Genomic DNA, 20,377 nt, shown 5'->3' on the forward strand with positions numbered 1-20,377 from the left:
AGAGAAAGGTCTGCCTCAAAACTCACAGTTCTCTGAACAATCAAGTCAAATTGTTCAGTATTTTTCCATGTCCATAGCTTCACTATTCAGCACTTGCAATTTACTTTCGAGCTCTGCAATTTGCAAAAGGCTTTTAACTGCCCATGCGTCATGTGGAACTTTGGAAGTAGCTTTCTACATCCTCCTCCAATTGTTGCCTCTTGCAAAGCTCCGATTTTAATCACTCCACCATTGGCGTCCGTGTCTTCAGCTGCCTAGGCCTTAAGCTCTGAAATTCCCTCCCTAAACCTCTCCGCCTTACTACCTCTCTCTCCTCCTTTAAGACGTTCCTTAAAACCTACCTCTTAGACCAAGCTTCTGGTCACTCGTACTAATATCTCCTATCTCCTTATATAGCTTGGTGTCAAATTTTGTTTGATAACGCTCCTGTGAAGCGACTTGTGATGTTTTACTACATTAAAGGCATTATATAAATGCAAGTTGTTGTTGTTGTTTAAATGTAGGGGAGGAGTAAAATGGGAAGAAAATTCAAGCAGGGGTGAAGTTTGCAGTGGCCTAAGTATTCCAGACCTGAGACCAATAGGGCTCGCAATATTGCACACGAGCCACTTGGCGCCCAAATCCCCGTCCCCTGTGGCCCTTAGGTGTTGCTGTTCCAGCTGTCCCTGGATGACAGTCAGTCACAATCTGCTTGACTATGGGAAATTGCCAGAGCTGAGATTCAGCATTGTTCTTTTTCTTGCTCTTTGGGGAAAGAATGCAAGAAATGCTGTTTAGAGACAGAGCAATCCCAGCAGCAACAGCACAAGTGAAAACATCACTCAGCAGCTCCACTTTGGAACAGCTGAAGTTAGGAACTTATGTGAGAAATCATGGGAGCCAGTCCACGTTCCATTACTACATGTTACCAACTGCTACCCCAGGATTAATATTGGGGATGCAACACACCCAAATCTGAGGAGTAGTTGCTGGTAGGAGGCCCACTTTTTCACAGACAGAGATAACACCGGGGAGAGCAGACATCTTTGGTCTGTCAGTTATCAGCAGCCACACACATTAAAATGAGATTATTTCACTTGCTTGCCACTCCAGGGAGTCGCCCCATCTGTCACTGCTACTCCCTGGAGCTTGGAAAATTTCATTGTGCTGATTTTAATGCACATGCACTGTTGCTGCTTATAATTAATTGTCTTTGCCACTGTCCCTGGCATTGCCAGCGCTCTCCCCGTTGGATTTACCAGAGCAGCCAAACCTCCAACTTACTAGGTGCATCCGCAGCACAAGAACACAAATTCAGACGACCATACGAAGAGAGGAGGGTGACTGGTAAATCTGGAGTAGGTAGAGGGAGGAAATTAAAAAGGCCCACTCCCCCAATATTTCATTCAGGTTGGCACTTAAGCCTGATCATACTAATAATGGATGAAAGTTGCTGTTAACTACAGGAGTGCAGGTGGGTGCAAATACACAATTTGCCTTCTGTTAGCTGCAGTCCTAAGTGTATTGGGCTGAGGTTTCTGGAGTCAACAGCCTCACGGGCCCACAAAAAAGTAGGTGTCCAAATGTACCATCGGATTAATGCTGCTGGATTCAGTCATCTAAATATATAAGAGCTGGCCCTACACATTTGCACTTTGGGTTGCCACATTACACAGTGGAGCCCAGCACTTACAGTGACCAGCTCCCAACCCACAGTGTAAATTCAGGAGAGTGGAGCAGAGAGACGTCACTCCCAAAACAAGATCCCAGAATAAGGCCTTGAAATTACACCATGGGGTACGAGGGGAGAAACGCTTGAGAGTTCATCTGAAATGATGGAGCATTTCTACAGGGTTCTCCCAATCTCATGTCATAACTGCAGTTGAGGATTGGTGGAATCCCTTGAGAAATGGTAGCCATTTTTCGGCATTTATTCTGTTTCTCCAGGGGTTCTGCTGCAAAAATTTTCCCCCCTTTTCGAAAGTTCCTGTCCCTTAATCTAGGTTTGTTTCTGATGCTAATAGGATGATATCAATAATACTGTCTTGGTTTTATGTCGAGGTAATAATGAGCCTATATAAAACCTTAATCAGACCTCTGTTATTGTAGTGTGTGCGGTATCGGGCACAGATGAGGGAGAGGTGGGCTGGTGTGCTATGAGCACCACTGTTACATATTGAGAAGTTTTGGAAGTTTGCTTGAGTGGTGATGATGAATGTTATATCTCTTGCCCTTACATCACAATGCAACTTCATGATCAAACTAAGCATTTCTTGTCCCTCACTGCTTGCAAAATTGAAACCATCCCGTTCAGCCCCTGCCAGGATCTTTGTGCTCCAGCTTCTGATCCCATCTCCTTTCCCAGATTTCCACGCAAGCTCTGTATGACTTTACACAATCTTAATGACCTGCTCAACCTTGAACTGAGCAAGACTGCCTACTTCACTTCTGAAATATTGCCATTCCCCATCTCTACCTCATCCGCAACTGGCTTTGAAACCCTCATCCAGCTGTTGTCGAATCTAGACTCAACGTTTCTAGTATCCTCCTTGCTGGTACCAAGATATCCTGCCAACTCCTGCCTGCAACCTATTCCACACAGTCCGGCTTACCTAATCACTCTATCTTAGCAAAACTCCGATCCTATCCTCACCCTTTCCTATCTTGGCAACCTCCTCCAGCCCTATGTCCGTGTCTACACCTTCTGCTCTCCCCAACTCTGATCAACTGCAGATTCTCCCCTCCCTCCACTTTGGTGTCAATGGCAAATCCTTCAGCCACCTTGTTCCCCCCACTTTGGCACTCCTTCTCTAAACTCTTTTGTTTTGCAATCTCTCTCCCCACCTTCAAAAGCATCCTCAAAACCTACCTCTCCGAATCCTGCAGACCCCTGCTACTTCTGCTTGAGTTTAATGTCCAATGGTGTTGCGCCTTGGGCCATTATGCTATGTTAAAGACTACATCAGTGCAAGTTGTTATATCAAGTTGTTGTTCCAAACTTGTCCCATTATCTTTGCAATTTCCTCCAGCCCTACAACCCTCCAAGATCTCTGCGCTCCTCCAATTCTGGCCTCTTGCGCATCCCCGATTTTAATCGCTCTACCATTGGCGGCCGTGTCTTCAGCTGCCTAGACCCTAAGCTCTGGAATTCCCTTCCTAAACCTCTCTGCCTCTCCACTTCTCCCTCCTCCTTTAAGACACTCTTTTAAAACCCACCTCTTCAAACTTTTCGTCACCTGTCCTAATACCTCCTTACGTGGCTCGGTGTCAAATTTTGTTTGATAACGCTCCTGCGAAGCGCCTTGAGACATTTTACTACGTTAAAGGCGCTATATAAATGCAAGTTGTTGTTATACAAAAAGGAAAATACAGTGTAAATAGGACCAACTTTTTAGAAGTGAACTCGAACAGGAGTAGGGTGGCATGAGTGGGTTATATCTTTTGAAGGCACTTGAAGTTTTCTTTAAAAAATGTTCAAGGTTGTTGACTGAAGTCTACCATTTTAATTGTAAATATATATTAGTTGTGAATAAACAATGTTATGTTTACCTAAAATGTTTTTTTTGTACATCTTAGAGCTGATACAGCTTTCTCTCAGTTGAATTGTTTCTTTTCTGCAGGACTTTGTCACAAAACTTGTCCGTTTATTGGAAAGTCCTTCGACAGTAATTCGAGCAAAAGCTTTCCTTGTCTTATTGGAAGTTTTAAGGAATAACAAGGAGATGCTGCTGCTTTGTTGCCAGACAAGGTATGGGGAACAACAATCAGACTCTGAACTACAAAATTATGGCATAAAATGGTCAGTCTTGTTCCATTGCTTATAACTATTAGCAAGGAATTTATTAAGGGTACATTTTAAGTGTCAGAAATTAAGCTATTAAAAGACTAAGGGGGCAAATTTCATTTTGAGCGTATATAGGTGGGTTGATGGGAGGAGCGATTGTACTGCCTGCCCGATATCGCCAGCGGGAGGCCTAATTAATTTTGGTGATGGTGCCTCACTTAAATAAAATTGGTGAACTGCCATTGCTAAATGAGCGTTGATAGGCAGCATGCTGATATGGTGGGAAGGGGCGGGAAATTCAGTGGTGCCTTAGCAGGGTGTGGAGGCTGTGGAGGCATTGGCAGCGGGTGGGACGATTTTTGTGGGATCATGAGGAACACTCGTGCCCCTCCTGGCCCAACAAAAATTGATTTTTATTTTAAAAACTCAGCATCATGTTTTCCGAGTGGCCTCCTTTAAGGACTGCTGGTTTGACGTTCTGTATTCAGTGCCATGCACAGCAGCACTCCACCCAGTGGAAGCCCTAAATTGCAGCAAGGAACTAAATAGGTCTTAGGACCCTGATTTAAATATATGCACAAGGGTCCTGCCTGCTTCCGGTAGAAATACCGGGTGCTAAATCAATGCCTACTAAAAAAATTGAAATATCGTGTCTCGGGCAGAAAATCAGTGTTAAATCTTTTTCCCCAATTTTTGTCTGTCTTCCACGCATTCTCGCTCACGGAGAAAAGCGTGGAAGCAGTGAAATGAAAGTTGACTCCTATCATTCTGATTAGACCTCACCCAAGAGCAGGAAATTAGAGGTTACAACTTGCAACTTTTTTCATACTTGATCCAATTGCAAAATGCAGGCATCACATTGACATCCATTATCAGACTGGCATATGGTGTCGCAACTGAAAAACCAAACGTGTCTTTCATTTACAAAAAATTTAACAGTGCTTTTCACTGGCATTTTCTTTTAAGTAAAAACTATAGAGTTGATGCAAATAAACTGTGTGTTTTATATTTTTTTTATTCGTTCACGGGATGTGGGCGTCGCTGGCAAGGCCAACATTTATTGCCCATCCCTAATTGCCCTTGAGAACTTGAACTGCTGCAGACCGTGTGGTGAAGGTTCTCCCACAATGCTGTTAGGAAGGGAGTTCCAGGATTTTGACCCAGCGACGATGAAGGAACGGCGATATATTTCCAAGTCAGGATGGTATGTGACTTGGAGGGGAACGTGCAAGTGGTGGTGTTTCCATGTGCCTGCTGCTCTTGTCCTTCTAGGTGGTAGAGATCGCGGGTTTGGGAGGTGCTGTCGAAGAAGCCTTGGCGAGTTGCTGCAGTGCATCCTGTGGATGGTACTCACTGCAGCCACTGTGCGCCAGTGGTGAAGAGAGTGAATGTTTAGGGTGGTGGATGGGGTGCCAATCAAACGGGCTGCTTTGTCCTGGATGGTGTCGAGCTTCTTGAGTGTTGTTGGAGCTGCACTCATCCAGGCAAGTGGAGAGTATTCCATCACACTCCTGACTTGTACCTTGTAGATGGTGGAAAGGCTTTTGGGAGTCAGGAGGTGAGTCACTCGCCGCAGAATACCCAGCCTCTGACCTGCTCTTGTAGCCACAGTATTTATATGGCTGATCCACTTAAGTTTCTGGTCAATGGTGATCCCCCAGGATGTTGATGGTGGGGGATTCAGCGATGGTAATACCATTGATAGTCAAGGGGAGGTGGTTAGACTCTCTCTTGTTGGAGATGGTCCTTGCCTGGCACTTGTCTGGCGCGAATGTTACTTGCCACTTATGAGACCAAGCCTGGATGTTGTCCAGGTCTTGCTGCATGCGGGCTCAGACTGCTTCATTATTTGAGGGTTTGCGAATGGAACTGAACAATGTGCAATCATTAGCGAACATCCCCATTTCTGACCTTATGATGGAGGGAAGGTCATTGATGAAGCAGCTGAAGATGGTTGGGCCTAGGACACAGCCCTGAGGAACTCCTGCAGCAATGTCCTGGGGCTGAGATGATTAGCCTCCAACAACCACTACCATCTTCCTTTGTGCTAGGTATGACTCCAGCCACTGGAGAGTTTTCCCCCTGATTCCCATTGACTTCAGTTTTACTAGGGCTCCTTGGTGCCACACTCGGTCAAATGCTGCCTTGATGTCAAGGGCAGTCACTCTCACCTCACCTCTGGAATTCAGCTCTTTTGTCCATGTTTGGACCAAGGCTGTAATGAGGTACCCAAACTGAGCATCGGTGAGCAGGTTATTGGTGAGTAAGTGCCGCTTGATAGCACTGTCGACCCTTTTTACCCTTTTCAAATATCTCTATTCTTCCTGTTTTCACTCATGCCAGAGTACAGTTCCCTCTAGAGTAAGGTTCTCTTTATACCTCCTGTCCTCACTTATGTTTGGGTTTGAGTGTCAGTCACTCTCTGGTACCTCAACAGTGTGGTGAATCATCACAGGCGAGCCTGAACAATGAGCGATGGCAAGTTATTTGACCGTAGAGGGCAGGACAGCAAAGCCTGATCCTATCCTTGTTTAACAGATGTGGGGAAAATGTTTCCACTTGTGGGGAAGTCCAAAACTAGAGGTGATAAATATAAATATAAGATAGTCACTGATAAATCCAATAGGGAATTCAGGAGAAACTTCTTTACCCAGAGAGTGGTAAGAAAGTGGAATTCGCTACCACAAGGAGTAGTTGAGGCAAATAGCATAGATGCGTTTAAGGGGAAGCTAGATAAGCACATGAGGGAGAAAAGAATATAAGCTTATGCTGATAGGGTTAGATGAAGAGAGGTGGGAGGAGGCTTTTAAATCTATGCCCCCTGGTCACTGACCCCTCTGCTAAGGGAAATAGATCCTCCCTATCCACTCTATCTAGTCCCATCATAATTTTATATACCTGAATTAAATCTCCCCTCAGCCTCCTTTGTTCCAAACAAAAAAACCCCAGCCTATCCAATCTTTTCTCATAGCTAAAATTCTCCAGCTCTGGCAATATCCTCGTAAATCTCCTCTACCCTTTCTAGTGCACCACATTTTTCCTGTAATGTGGTGACCAGAACTGTACGTAGTTCTCAAGCTGTGGCGTAACCAATGTTTTATACAGTTCTAGCACAACCTCCCTGCTCTTATATTCTATGCCTCAGCTAGTAAAGGAAAGTATCCCATATGCCTTTTTAACCACCTTATTTACCTGTCTTGCTACCTTCAGGGATCTGTGGACATATACTCCAAGGTCCCTCTGTTCCTCTACACCTCTCAGTATCCTCCCATTTATTGTGTACTCCCTTGCCTTGTTTGCCCTCCCCAAATGCATTAACTCACACTTCTCCGGATTGAATTCCATTTGCCACTTTTCTGCCCACCTGACCAGTCCATTGATATCTTCCTGCACTCTACAGCTTTCCTTTTCACTATCAACCACATGGCCAATTTTTGTATCATCTGCAAACTTCTTGATCAAGCCCCCCCCATTCAAGTCCAAATCATTAATGGATGCCACAAAAAGCAAGGGACCGAGTACTGAGTCTTTCGGGACCCCATTGGAAACAGCCTTCCAGTCACAATAACACCCATCAACCATTACACTTTGCTTCCTGCTACTGAGCCAATTTTGGATCCAACCAGCCACTTTCCCTTGGATCCCATGGGCTTTTACTTTCTTGACTAGTCAAAAAAGCCTTGCTAAAATCCATGTACACTACATCAAATGCGTTACCCTCATCGACCCTCCTTCAGACTTTAATTGTTGTTGGCTTTTAAAATTTTTTAAAAACTTTTTCTTTCTGTCTCTTTTATCTCTGTCTCTTAAGTCAGTGTTTCTTACCCTCCCTTTATTTCGCTCTCTGTACCTGATCTGACATTGAATTCACTATTCTAACTTACACTTCCTAGTTCAGACTCTTCGCTGCTTATTAACATGCAAAAAATTAAATCAAGTTAGTCAGACACGACCTTCCCTTAACAAATCCATGCTGACTGTCCTTGATTAACCCGTGCCTTTCTAAATGATGATTTATGCTGTCCCTCGGAATCGATTCCAATAATTTGCCCACCACTGAGGTTACAGTACAACGTTAGCAGTCCTCCAATTCCCCGGCACCACACCTGCAGCCAGTGAGGGCTGGAAATATCTTAATAGAAGATTAATCACGTCTATGATTTTAGCACTGAATTCATCATTTTTACAAAATTGAGTCTGAAAACGATAAAACCCAAAATTTGGAACATTGCCAGATGTACTTCTTATATTTCTGTTCTGTCAAATCCCTTTCCCTAGTTTCTAAGAATGAGGAAATAATATATTTTTGATTTTCTGCAGTAGCTTAAAAATAAGTGTTTTAAATTGTTATATTGGCCCGGATTTTCCTCTGAGTGGCAAACGACCGGTGTCTGCCGCTCATTACACATACACTTACCCAGAAACTTTTCTTGATTTTTTCACGCCTCTCATGGGGCACTGAATCCAGCACGGCGCCCTCTACAGGGCAGCAGGGATCTGTGTGAACAGGGCATGCAACGGTCTATCCCCATGACCAATCAGATTAAAGCAGCGAAGAGTCTGAACCAGGAAGTGTAAGTTAGAATAGTGAATTCAATGTCAGATCAGGTGCAGAAAGTGAAATAAAGGGAGGGTAAGAAACATTGACTTAAGAGACAGAAAGAAAAGGTTAAAAAAAAATTTTAAAAGCCAACAACAATTAAAATCTGATGGAATGAGACTCCACACTTGTTAAAGTTAATTTTCAGTGCCAGAGAGGTTGTTTGGCAGTCATTAAGACTTACCACGCCATTAAAAGTGTGCTTAGACTTAAATGACTTGGTGTACCTTTTTTTGGCAAGATTAGTTCGTATCCATCAGGGCAGTGCAGGCACTTCACGGCATTCCATTCGTTTGAACGGTGAGTCGGTTGGCTGGCGAGATGTCGTTCTTGTGGAGTTAATGGAGGAGCAGGACATTGGGTAGAGCAACTTCCTGATATCTGTGTTTGACTGTGCATGTGCGGTCGCCGGTAATTGCTTCACCAAATGCACAGAAATAACGGTGAGCCGTGTTAGCATCGCCGTTATTTTCAGAACAAAATCCGGCTCTATATTCTTCACCAATCAGCAGTACAGAAGCATTAATAACTCAGAAGAATCCATGGGTGCACTTTTAAAATCTATCTATATAGAAAAATTGTTTAATTCATGTCCGTGATGTCAGTAGAACATGGGACAGTGGCTAACATTTCCATCCAGCATGAAGTATGCTGATTAGCTAAAATTTCAAATTCATTAGAAAGTAACGAATCAAAAACGTTAAAAACTCGGAAATCCAGAGAGTGCAATTCACTGTTTCTAAAAAAATATTTCCATTCACCAAAAAAAAACAAGTATATCCTACAAAAACAAATTTGAGAAAGCCTTTGGATACCATCATAGTTTTCAATTTCCTCCCATTTCCTTCCCGTAACCATAGTAGATTGCTCAAAGCTCCTCAGTGTTGGTTTTGCTTCCTCAATGGTGTGATCAGCATTTCTGCTGATGTGCTTAAAAGTGCAGGTACAAAAAGATATGCAAAAACACAATGGTACCAGTGGGACTGAAAAGGGAAAGAAAAAAGAGAAATGAAACAGTTGATTAAAGCGAACAACAAGGAATTTAGACAAGAAAGTTGAAGATTTAAAAAGAATTAAAGAGAAAAGTAATGATGGGGCAAATAAAGTCAGAATATGCAACCAAAAATTAGTGAAGTGGAGAACAAAAACAGTTCGATTAGTGAGCAGTATAGTGGCAAGATGAGTATAAGGCTGCACTTATGTTGACACTTCGGCATCAAAGTAAAACAGTTTTGAGTGTACATTACTGTGAGTAAAGTGTGGAATTAGATCCTGATCTGACTGCAGAATGCAATAAAGCCAAGCTTTGTGAGAATCCCTACAACAACCTGTTTCTTATTCCTTGGGTTTGACATCAGGTGGAATGTAACTCCAGTCTGTGACTAGTGTCTGTTAATTTTCTTCTTTGAATGTCTCAATTTTCTCATTCTTCATTACATGTGACTCCAAAAATCACTCGGGAGCTTTGCTGGTGCCTGAGTCAGGGCTACAGTGGGATGCTGCTTTAGAGTGGGAATAGGAGGTTCAAAACCTCAGATTGGGTCACAGTCAAAATAACAAGCTGTGTTTCAGGCCCAGAGTACCGACTGCCGTTGAGCCATATCATGGAAGTTCTTCCAGTATATTTTAATTTTTATTCATTAGCATCCTTTTATCATATAATATGCAGACAAATCCAGTGGGAAAAAGTCACGAGGACATGATCCCTTCAAGATTTTTGATATCAGATAGTTATATGTTCAAAAGTATAGAGTTGTAGGTATTTTTAAAATGTATATATAAGTTTATTGTAGGTCAGAGTGTAGGAACGCCAATGCTCTGTGCCACCAAATGTTGGGAAATTTTCACCCATGATACCCGACACTGAGTTCTTGAACTCAGCTATGTGCCATATTAGATTTTGGTCAAGTGCTTACAGTGTTCACCTGAAATATTTCCCCAGAGTAGTTTCTCAGTTTAGTCTTTTCTCGAGATGTTACTGTCCTGCAGTTTTACTGTTTCACATGACTTGAAGGATAGAATCATAGAATCATAGAAGTTACAACATGGAAACAGGCCCTTCGGCCCAACATGTCCATGTCGCCCAGTTTATACCACTAAGCTAGTCCCAATTGCCTGCACTTGGCCCATATCCCTCTATACCCATCTTACCCATGTAACTGTCCAAATGCTTTTTAAAAGACAAAATTGTACCCGCCTCTACTACTGCCTCTGGCAGCTCGTTCCAGACACTCACCACCCTTTGAGTGAAAAAATTGCCCCTCTTGACCCTTTTGTATCTCTCCCCTCTCACCTTAAATCTATGTCCCCTACCTTTGGGAAAAGATTTTGACTATCTACCTTATCTATGCCCCTCATTATTTTATAGACTTCTATAAGATCACCCCTTAACCTCCTACTCTCCAGGGAAAAAAGTCCCAGTCTATCCAACCTCTCCCTATAAGTCAAACCATCAAGTCCCGGCAGCATCCTAATAAATCTTTTCTGCACTCTTTCTAGTTTAATAATATCCTTTCTATAATAGGGTGACCAGAACTGTACACAGTATTCCAAGTGTGGCCTTACTAATGTCTTGTACAACTTCAACAAGACATCCCAACTCCTGTATTCAATGTTCTGACCAATTGGATCCATTGGATATTGGGTTTTGATTCAATGAAAGTGGAGCAAAATGCCATTTGTAAGTCTTGGCAACTTTTAGTCTATCATGAAACAGGATATTTGACAGAATGGGGTGATAGCTTGTTTATTGCCTAAGTGAGATTGGCCTCCATTATGCAGACTGCAGTAAACATGATGTTGCTTCCATTTCTCTTGAGTATTTTCTGTGCAACATTGTTTAAAAATGTTGATTTGGTTTGTTATTGTGTTTTGTTTCATTTTTAGTTTGATGTTTTGTTAGTTGATGGCGTTAGCCTGACATCAGTCGTCGGGAAAATGCTGGAATCCATTATTAAGGAAGTGGTAACAGGGCACTTAGAAAATCATATTATGATTAGGCAGAGTCAACATGGTTTTATGAAAGGGAAATCATATTTGACAAATTTATTCGAGTTTTTTGAGGATGTAACTAGCAGGGTAGATAAAGGGCAACCTGTGGTTGTAGTATATTTGGATTTTCAAAAGGCATTTGATAAGGTGCCACATAAAAGGTTGTTATGCAAGATAAGGGATCATGGAGCTGGGGTAATATATTAGCATGGATTGAGGATTGGGTAAAGGACAGAAAACAGAGAGTAGGGATAATCGCGTCATTCTCAGGTTGGCAGGCTGTAACTAGTAGGGTGCCGCAAGGATCGGTGCTTGGGCCTCAGCTATTTACAATCTATATTAATGACTTAGATGAAGGGACCGAATGTAATGTATCCAAGTTTGCTGATGAAACAAAGCTAGGTGGGAAAGTAAGCAATGAGGAGGACACAAAGAGTCTGCAATAGGATATAGACAGATTAAGTGAGTGGGCAAGAAGGTGGCAGATGGAGTATAATGTGGGGAAATGTGAGGTTATTCACTTTGGTAGGAAGAATAGAAAAATAGAATATTTTTTAAATGGTGAGAAGTTATTAAATGTTGGTGTTCAGAGAGACTTGGGTGTCCTCATACAAGAATCACAAAAAGCTAGTATGCAGGTACAGCAGACAATTAAGAAAGCAAATGGCACGTTGGCCTTTATTGCAAGGGGCGTGGAGTACAAGAGTAAGGAAGTCTTACTACAATTATACAGGGCTTTAGTGAGACCTGATCTGGAGTACTGCGTACAGTTTTGGTCTCTTTATCTAAGGAAGGATATACTTGCCTAGGAGGCGGTGCAACGTAGGTTCACTAGATTAATTCCTGGGATGAGAAGGTTGTCCTATGAAGGGAGGTTGAGTAGAATGGGCCTATTCTGTCTGGAGTTTAGAAGAATGAGAGGTGATCTCAATGAAACATATAAGATTATTAGGGGGCTTGAGAGGGTAGATGCTGAAAGATTGTTTTCCCCTGGGAGGGAGACTAGAGCTAGGGGGCATAGTGGCAGGATAAGGGTCGGCCAGTCAAGACTGAGATGAGGGGGAATTTCTTCACGCAGAAGGTTGTAAATCTTTGGAATTCTTTACCCCAGAGGGCTGTGGATGCTGAGTCATTGAATATATTCAAGGCTGAGATGGATAGATTTTTGGACTCTAGGGGAATCAAGGGATATGGGGATCGGGCAGAAAAGTGGAGTTGAGGCCAAAGATCAGCCGTGATCTTATTGAATGGCAGAGCAGGCTCACGGGGCTGGATGGCCTACTCCTGCTCCTATTTCTTATGTTGGAATTATTTTGCATGGAGAGGTATTTGTGAGTGGTCTGCACAGGTGAGGGGTGCACAGCAGCTCTTTATGGCAATAGCAGTCAGGTAATATTTTAGTGAAAGGTAACCCCCTCACTAAAAGTGTTAACTGGCTTTGCCCCCCACCTCATTCCCCTCCCTCTCTCCTCTTCTCCATCTGCTTGCCTCTACCCCCATCCTTTTCCTCCTCTCATCCTCTCCCATCTCCCTTCACCCACTCCTTTCCTATCCTCTCCCTTTCTCCCCCAATGTCTTTAGATTCTTGCATTTTGGGTCGCTTCCAGGCTTTCCATTCCCGTTTTGTAACAAGCACCCCCCTCCCCTTCCCTCCCTCCAGCCTGCCAATGTCTCTTTCTCAAGTTATCTCCTACTATCCAGCTGGGTCCTACTGCTTCTATTTTACAGTCTTGGCCTTCTATACTTGGTCTCACACACTTGTAGGCCACCACTGTTGATCCTCTCCCGGCTTGTCTGTCAACTTTCGCGCTCATTTCAGTGTTCTCCACTCACCTCCTGGCTCTCTCACACCACCAGGCCTCCTCTTTTATCTTCACCAGTAAATTATTACTTCAGTTCTGAAAGAACTTGCATTTGTTTAGAGCCTTTCACTTCCTCAGGATAACCCAAAGTGCTTTACAGCAAATGATTTGCTTTTGTAGTGTCGTTGCTGTTGTTATGTAGGCAAATGTGGCAGCCAATTTGTACACAGCAAAGTCCCACACAAAACAGATAGATGAATGACCAGTTAATCAGTTTTTGATGGTGTTGGTTGAGGGTTACATGTTGGCCAGAATATTGGGATAACTCCCCTGCTCTTTTTGAATAGTGCCATGTTATCTTTCATAGCCATCTCAACAGACAGACAGGACCTCAGTTTAAGTCTCATCCAAAGGATGGCATCTCCAACAATGCAACTCTCAATACTGCACTGAAATATCAGCCTAGATTATGTGCTCAAGTCCTGGAGTGGGGTTTGAACCCATAACCTTCTGACTTAAGAAGCAAGAATACTACCACTGCACCAAGGTGACATTACTATGATAATGTTTACCCTCCAAGTGTTGCTTCCTCAGGCCCCATTTCTTTCTCCATCTCCACTCTTCTTTATGAATTAAAATTATATGGGCCTGCTGTCAGTGTCCTGCTCCCTCTGGCGTGCTCCTTTACTTACAACTTAAATGGCTTTCTTCTGCCCCACCTCCTGCTTCCTGATGTCTATCTGGCTTCCTCTTATAATGTTGCCTATGCTCATCTTCACCAGGTCCCGAGCCCAGCAAACGCTGTTCCCTGTCCTGCTTCTTCTCATAATACCAGGAGGAATCATGGAAATCAAGAGAAACACTTAACTCCAGGCAAATAATTTTAGCAGCTAATTATCTCCCCAGTCATAGCACACTGAGCCAATGAAAATTAGACTTAAGAGTAAAGGAATAATTACAGTTCAGCGCAGGAAGAACATCAGAATTTAAATGAAGAAAATGGTTCTATGAAGTATGGTTATATTTTACAGGAGGGAAATAATTTCCCCCTCAGTTGCTGAGTGTAAAAACGGTTAGCTAGGAACACACAAATGTTCTTTCTAATTGTCTATAGCTGTGCAGAAATCATCAGTTACTCAGCAGGAGTTGCTGTTAATTTTGTTGTTTCATTATTTAGATGGACTAAAAGAGCTCAGTAGTCATGTATGCTTTGTCTTTAAAAAAGGAACAGTTGGATATAGAACAAGTTTACCTCTGCACCCAAGACCTGGTGCGAAGGAGAGGATGTGTTAGAAGGATGAGTGATGAGCAACAACTGATAAGATGGGGTCTTTCAGGGTCAAAAAAGAAATATTTCACAGGGGATCCTATAGATCTTTATACTTAATGAGATAGCGAAAGCACACTTCAGGTTATGCTTTGCCTCACTGAGAGCCACTGGAGACCTGCTGGTGCATATATGTTATTACTTTGGGATACGTCAGTACACAAACTGCAATAGCTTAACTTCATCCTATAGTATATAATCCTCTACTGTCACCTCCCAGTTCTCATATATGAGTGCAAGTTTTGAGAATACAGTTTCAACCGAATGGGGTATTCTGAGAATGCAGACCACTGCTGTGGTTACATTCCACATTTAAGAATGGAAGTAAGCTACCACACCACATTTGGCAGCAAAATATCTCAAGCAATTTTCAAGTTGCAATATCTGTTTCATTCAGCATATTGTTTACGATATTCATTTAGACTGAATTCATACAGGCTTTCTGCCTCTGTAAAGAGAATGCAGCAGCATCTCTGAGGTTGCTGGACAATTTGTAGTGTCACTGTGCTAGAGACAGTAGCAAAGACATTGCTCATGGTGATCACAGCCTCTTGGATTTGGTTGGGATGCTGAAGGAAAATGGAAATAGCTATTGTTAAAGATGGCATAGGCCATCTTGGAGAAGTAATTGGACTTGGAGGCTAGCACCACCTGGATGGTAATTTAATGGACAGTAGCAATAGCCTTGATGATGGACGGTGCTACGTAAGAATGAGTGACAGGCTCCTCAGACAGCAAAAGCAGGGAGAGAAGAACTGACTTCTTGGACAGGCAAGTTCTCAATCGTAACTATAATATTTTGGACGCTAAGGGGTGGTGACAGAGTCTTCCTGAGGTTTGTAGTAGCTACTGATGATGGTAGAGAACTGTGGAGGCTATTGCCATCCGCCTGGATCATGCTGAGAGATAAGCTTTTGAACAATTGTTCCATGTATTTTGTTTGTGAAAGTGACCTTGTGGATAGTGACAGCATCCTGTTTGACATCAGCAACTGCCAGCTTTCTCATAAGAAATTGGAATCAGCGTAATATTCTGACATGTAACCTGTGTGGGGCTTTTTGTTTTATCTGTTTTTGATTTATCTGTCCAAAGAATTTTTTTTAAAATCCGAAAATGGGGAAAACATTAAACGTGTTATAATTTAGTTGTATGGGACGTACAGCACAGAAACAGGCCATTTGGCCTAACAGGTCCATGCCGGTGTTTATGCTCCACACGAGCTAATTTAATAACTATTATGCATACTTGTAGTGAAGGATAATGTTCTCAATGCTCTTCTCAATGTAACTTAAAAGATAGCAAGATCAGACTGAATGGATTCTGATTGTGGATTATAGAATGTTAGTATGCATTAAAGTATGCTTCAATTAGCATTACTTTGTTAGGAGTATTAAAATTTAGTTTAATAAGCCCTCTGATGAAATACATTAAAGTAACATCTGCCAGTCACACTACAAGGACTGGTTTTCTGGTGTATAATCTTCATATCTTGTCTTCTTTCAGAACTTTATTTTTCAGTGTGACCAATGTAGTATAAATCTCACGATGCTGTTTCCTAAGATTTGAAGGGCCAAATAATGTTGCTGGGGTGCACTTCCTTCTAGATTTTTCTTTTTCTCCCAACTGATTTTTTTTTAAAAACTAGAAAAACAGCTGATCATAATTCAGCCAGACGTAGTATTTTCCATTGCATTCCTTCTCATATCTCATCTTGTCTTACATCCTGCCTGTCTCTGCAACAATGAGAAACCCTTCCTGAGGCCACTGCTACCTGTCATTATTATTCCTTATAAATACAATTCTTATAAAATCTTGTCAGCAACTTCTCCATATAGTAGTTAATAATTTTTGAGACAACGATCCCTCAACTACAATTTTATTTTCCTGCCTAACGTTTTAAAGCTCATGGAAAACAAACATCTGGGTCAAAACTCTAATTCTCCTTACATGTGCATGGACCAGATGATGTTGCACATTGAAAAATAGTAAACCCATTCTTGGATATTTTAACATGTTTTCACACTTCAACAGTAAGGACCAGAAGCTGCCATTTACAAATGTGGACAACTTGAATTGAGAGTGAATGTTGCTGTGGGATGAATAGATTCACTGGTCATTTTATTGATGGAAGTTGCCCAACCTGTTCCAGTATTGCTTTGTCAAGATTAAGAACACCTCGATTGACTGCATTAAAGTAAAAGATGCTATATGGTATTCTTAAACATATGAGATAAAAATCAGCTCATTACAAATGCATTTAAATAAATATCGCCGTGATAGAATTTAATTATAACTCTGAATGTGACAGATCTTATTGGGGAGGGGAACAGAAAATAAACATCTGTTACATTCCAAAAGTTTTGTTTGCTTCCAAAATTCAAGTTTTTTTTAAAGAAATGACAGAATAAGGAAAAAAAATCTGTTTTTCTCTGTATTTGTGTCTTTCTCTCTATCACTGACTATCTCCTTTGTCCCATAGGTATTAGAAATTTGAACCTCTCGCTTGTAGGTGTAAACAATGAGCAATAACCTTTTTTGTCAGTAAAACACAATTGAAATAATTGGCTGGCTGACTCTTCCCTCCCCCCCCACCCCCCTCCACTCAGCTTACAACATTTTCTAAAGGTTATATCATACAAAATAAAAAGTACAACAGGTGTGTAATCAGAATACTACCAATATTTCTCATTCTCTCTCACACAAACACACATGGCCTCTCTTTCAACAAAAAAAAACAATATAAATTTTACCTCAATAATGCTTTTGAAATTTGTTCCCTTGTTTTTCAAAATTATTGGAAGAAAAGCTACTGAGTAGAAAAATATTTCAACGGCACTACTGACTGAATGAAGTAGAATTTTGCTGGGTTTCTCCGATCTCGAGCCATAACTTCAGCAGAAGATTGTCAGAAACTCCAAAGAAATAGTCGTTTCTTTGGGGTTTCCACTGATGTTACAGTGAGAGTCGAGGGAACCCCTGTGGAAATTACTGGCATATGTTACTGATGCTGTAGGCACATTGCACAATCCAAATTCAGCTTAAGAACTCTGGGAGAAAATATCAACTCCTAGCCCAGGCTTTTGGGAGATATGCCGTTGTGAAATAGGATTTTTTTTGATTTTTAAAAAAATGTGGTTAAACCTTTATTTTGGGTATAAGGGATTTCAGTTACTAAGAAAAAACATTTTGAGTAATTTGTGGGAGCCTGATGGTCAGATTGTGCAGAGGGTGACAAACTTACATAGGCAAAATCCATTATAAATGTGAACATAGGAATTTATAGTGGAAAAAAGTTGACATGATAGCTGTGACAAAAACTTGATAACAGGAAATACGGTTGTTCAGATAGGAAGCGTGCGCAGATGGAAGATTTTTCATAGATTATAGATAGATGTGCGATCACTAACCAAATTCCTCCATTTGCAATATTTTGCCTGCTGCAAATGTGGTGCATTCTACATAATTGGTAGCTTTGGGCCATATTACAGAATAATTTCTTCAAGCGGTTCTGTAATGTAAATGTAGCACAATCTTCTATGGCTTTGTGGTTTAAAATAGTAATTTGAATTTTGACATTATTTATTTAAAATCACACCTTCGAATACATACAGAATTTTTGTACAGGTTGTATGTGTGCACTCCAAGTATTAATGTGTGATGGCATTCATGGTGAAGGAGTAATGATTGTACGTCATTAGGTTATATGCAATTGTTTGCCGAGAAATTCTATAGCATGCATATGTTGTAAACCAATAATTATGTTTATGGGTTAGGTAACTATAAGAGAGGATTGAGTAAGTGTGATCTTAAATAATGGGATCATCATGAGAAACCCTTAAAGATAACATATCTCAGGGCTTGCTAATCAACTCTGTTTTGCAGGTTAGTGATGTATATTGAAAGAGACAGCAGAAAAGCAACACAAGGGAAGGAACAGCAAAACAGCAACGAATACCTGTCCAAATGTCTGGATCTGCTAATCTGTCATATTGTTCAAGAACTGCCAGGAATTATAGGTAAATTGAACAAATAATATAATATGAAACGTGGGAACGATAGTTTTGTTACCATATTCTAATCTTACTTTATATGTGGATTGTGCAGTTGAATTTGGATCCAATTCACCAAATCACTTTGTAATGTCTCCTCAGTCATTTTATAAAATACATGGTTCAGCCCATCATAATATTGCGTTTTACTCAGGTATTATTGGAAGTGCAAAGTACATTGTTCTTATTATATTAGTTCCCTAATACAGGACTTTAGAAATAATTTGGGTTAAAATTTGTAATTTTTTTTTCATTATTTTTACTTATGAAAAAAGTAACACCTAGAAATTCCTTCATGTAATTTTCAGGTGCAAAACGGGCGCCTAAGCATTTAATATGGTGGGCAGGGTGCGCACCCACATTACGGCTGAAGGTGCGCCGACCACCATATTGGTAAAGGCAGAAAAGGAAAACAGGTGTTGAACTGCTCTGAACGCAGCCGGTGATGGGCCAGCTGCATTCAGGAAAGCGTGGTCTACATGTGGCCTAACCAGCAGTCCTTAAAGGGATAGCTTGTGGCCGCCACTAAAAAGGTAAGTTTTAAAAAAAAATTTACCTGAATGTGGCGGCAGTGGAGTGTTCCTCCCGGCTTCACTGCAGTGCCGAAGACCATTGCTGGTCTCTGCTCAGCACCCTCCCTCTCCCAATCACCCCATCTCTCACCCGATTCCTTGCACTCTCTCTCCCATCGACCCCGTTTCTCCTGATTGCTCTCTTTCACCTGATCGCTTCTCCCTCTCCCCCACGACTTACCTGATGGTAGCTGCCGGCAACGCAGTGGCCTGAAATTGAAATCCTGTTCGCTGGTGAGCTGTCTGGGATACCCAGCAAGCGTTAGCAGCTTGTCGGTCTCGTGTAAATTAGGCTGAAGGTGCAATATCGGGTGTGCCTTGGGCCTAACCGTTGCGGCATAGGGATCCAGAGATTGTCTCCTGTGCCCAGTTCGTGCCGGCAGGCAGTGCCAACCAATTGCTAGACTTATATCTTTTATGAAATCACTGTACAATTTGTAACATGGTACTTGCAGATGAATACATTGGTATATTCGAGTAGTCAGTATGTTGGGAACAGCGGGCTCGATTTTACCGTCGGGTTTCCTGTGGGTTTCCAGCGGGGGGGCCCCGAAAATCCCGATATCTAGTCACGTGACCGGATCGCGCCACGATCCCGACCACTTCCGGGTTCCCCGATGACGTGCGGGGCTGCGTGCGCGGCCCCCGCTGGTGGGAATCCCGCAGGCAATTAAAGCCAGCGGGGTTCCACTTGAGTGTACTTACCTTGCTTGTTGAGGTCAGTTAATGAGCTGAATCAGCTGTCAAAACAGGAAGTGTGGGATTTTACCTTCAACGCAGAGTGTTTCACACACTGGGGGAAACAGTCTCCCTCCAACCAGGCGTGTTGCAGCCAGCAGCCTGTGGCAGCTGCCAAGGTGCACTCCACGGGGGTGGGGGGGGGGGGGGGAGAGCCCTCACCCACGCAGGAGGCCACCGCGTCACATAGGGCAATCCCTGCCCCCCACCACCCCCCGCCAAGCCAGAGGACAGACCAACGCGAAACCGCAGCCCCAGTCCGAGGAACCACCCACCTACCCTGCACAACCCCTCAGACCAACACCTGCCAGATGGGTGGTGCATGGACACCCTCGGAGGACGAACAGCATGACCAGCCCCAGCAGCCTCGCAGTCCACGCCGTCCGCTGCAGAGACGTGGAGCCCCCCAACACGGTGCTGTTGCACGCCCACCTGCACAGCAGGAGGGAGGACAACCGCAGAGAGAGATGCGTCGCAGAAGGCACTACCCTCGCCACAGGGTCCACAGACCGAGGCGCAGCTCCCCGGACCTCTC

General features: G+C 42.6%; 1 protein-coding gene across 2 annotated transcripts in view; it reads left to right on the forward strand.

The window, feature by feature from the left end:
* Nucleotides 1-20,377, forward strand: part of ulk4 (unc-51 like kinase 4) — a 548,729-nt gene that overhangs the window by 198,167 nt on the left and 330,185 nt on the right. For both annotated transcript variants that reach the window (XM_068001818.1, XM_068001817.1), the window contains exons 22-23: nucleotides 3,600-3,727; nucleotides 18,366-18,499. In XM_068001818.1, coding sequence (XP_067857919.1) covers nucleotides 3,600-3,727; nucleotides 18,366-18,499 — 262 coding nt within the window. The remainder of the gene's footprint in view (nucleotides 1-3,599; nucleotides 3,728-18,365; nucleotides 18,500-20,377) is intronic.

This window comes from Heptranchias perlo, chromosome 2, assembly GCF_035084215.1.
Source record: "Heptranchias perlo isolate sHepPer1 chromosome 2, sHepPer1.hap1, whole genome shotgun sequence".
Classification (NCBI taxonomy): Eukaryota; Metazoa; Chordata; class Chondrichthyes; order Hexanchiformes; family Hexanchidae; genus Heptranchias; species Heptranchias perlo.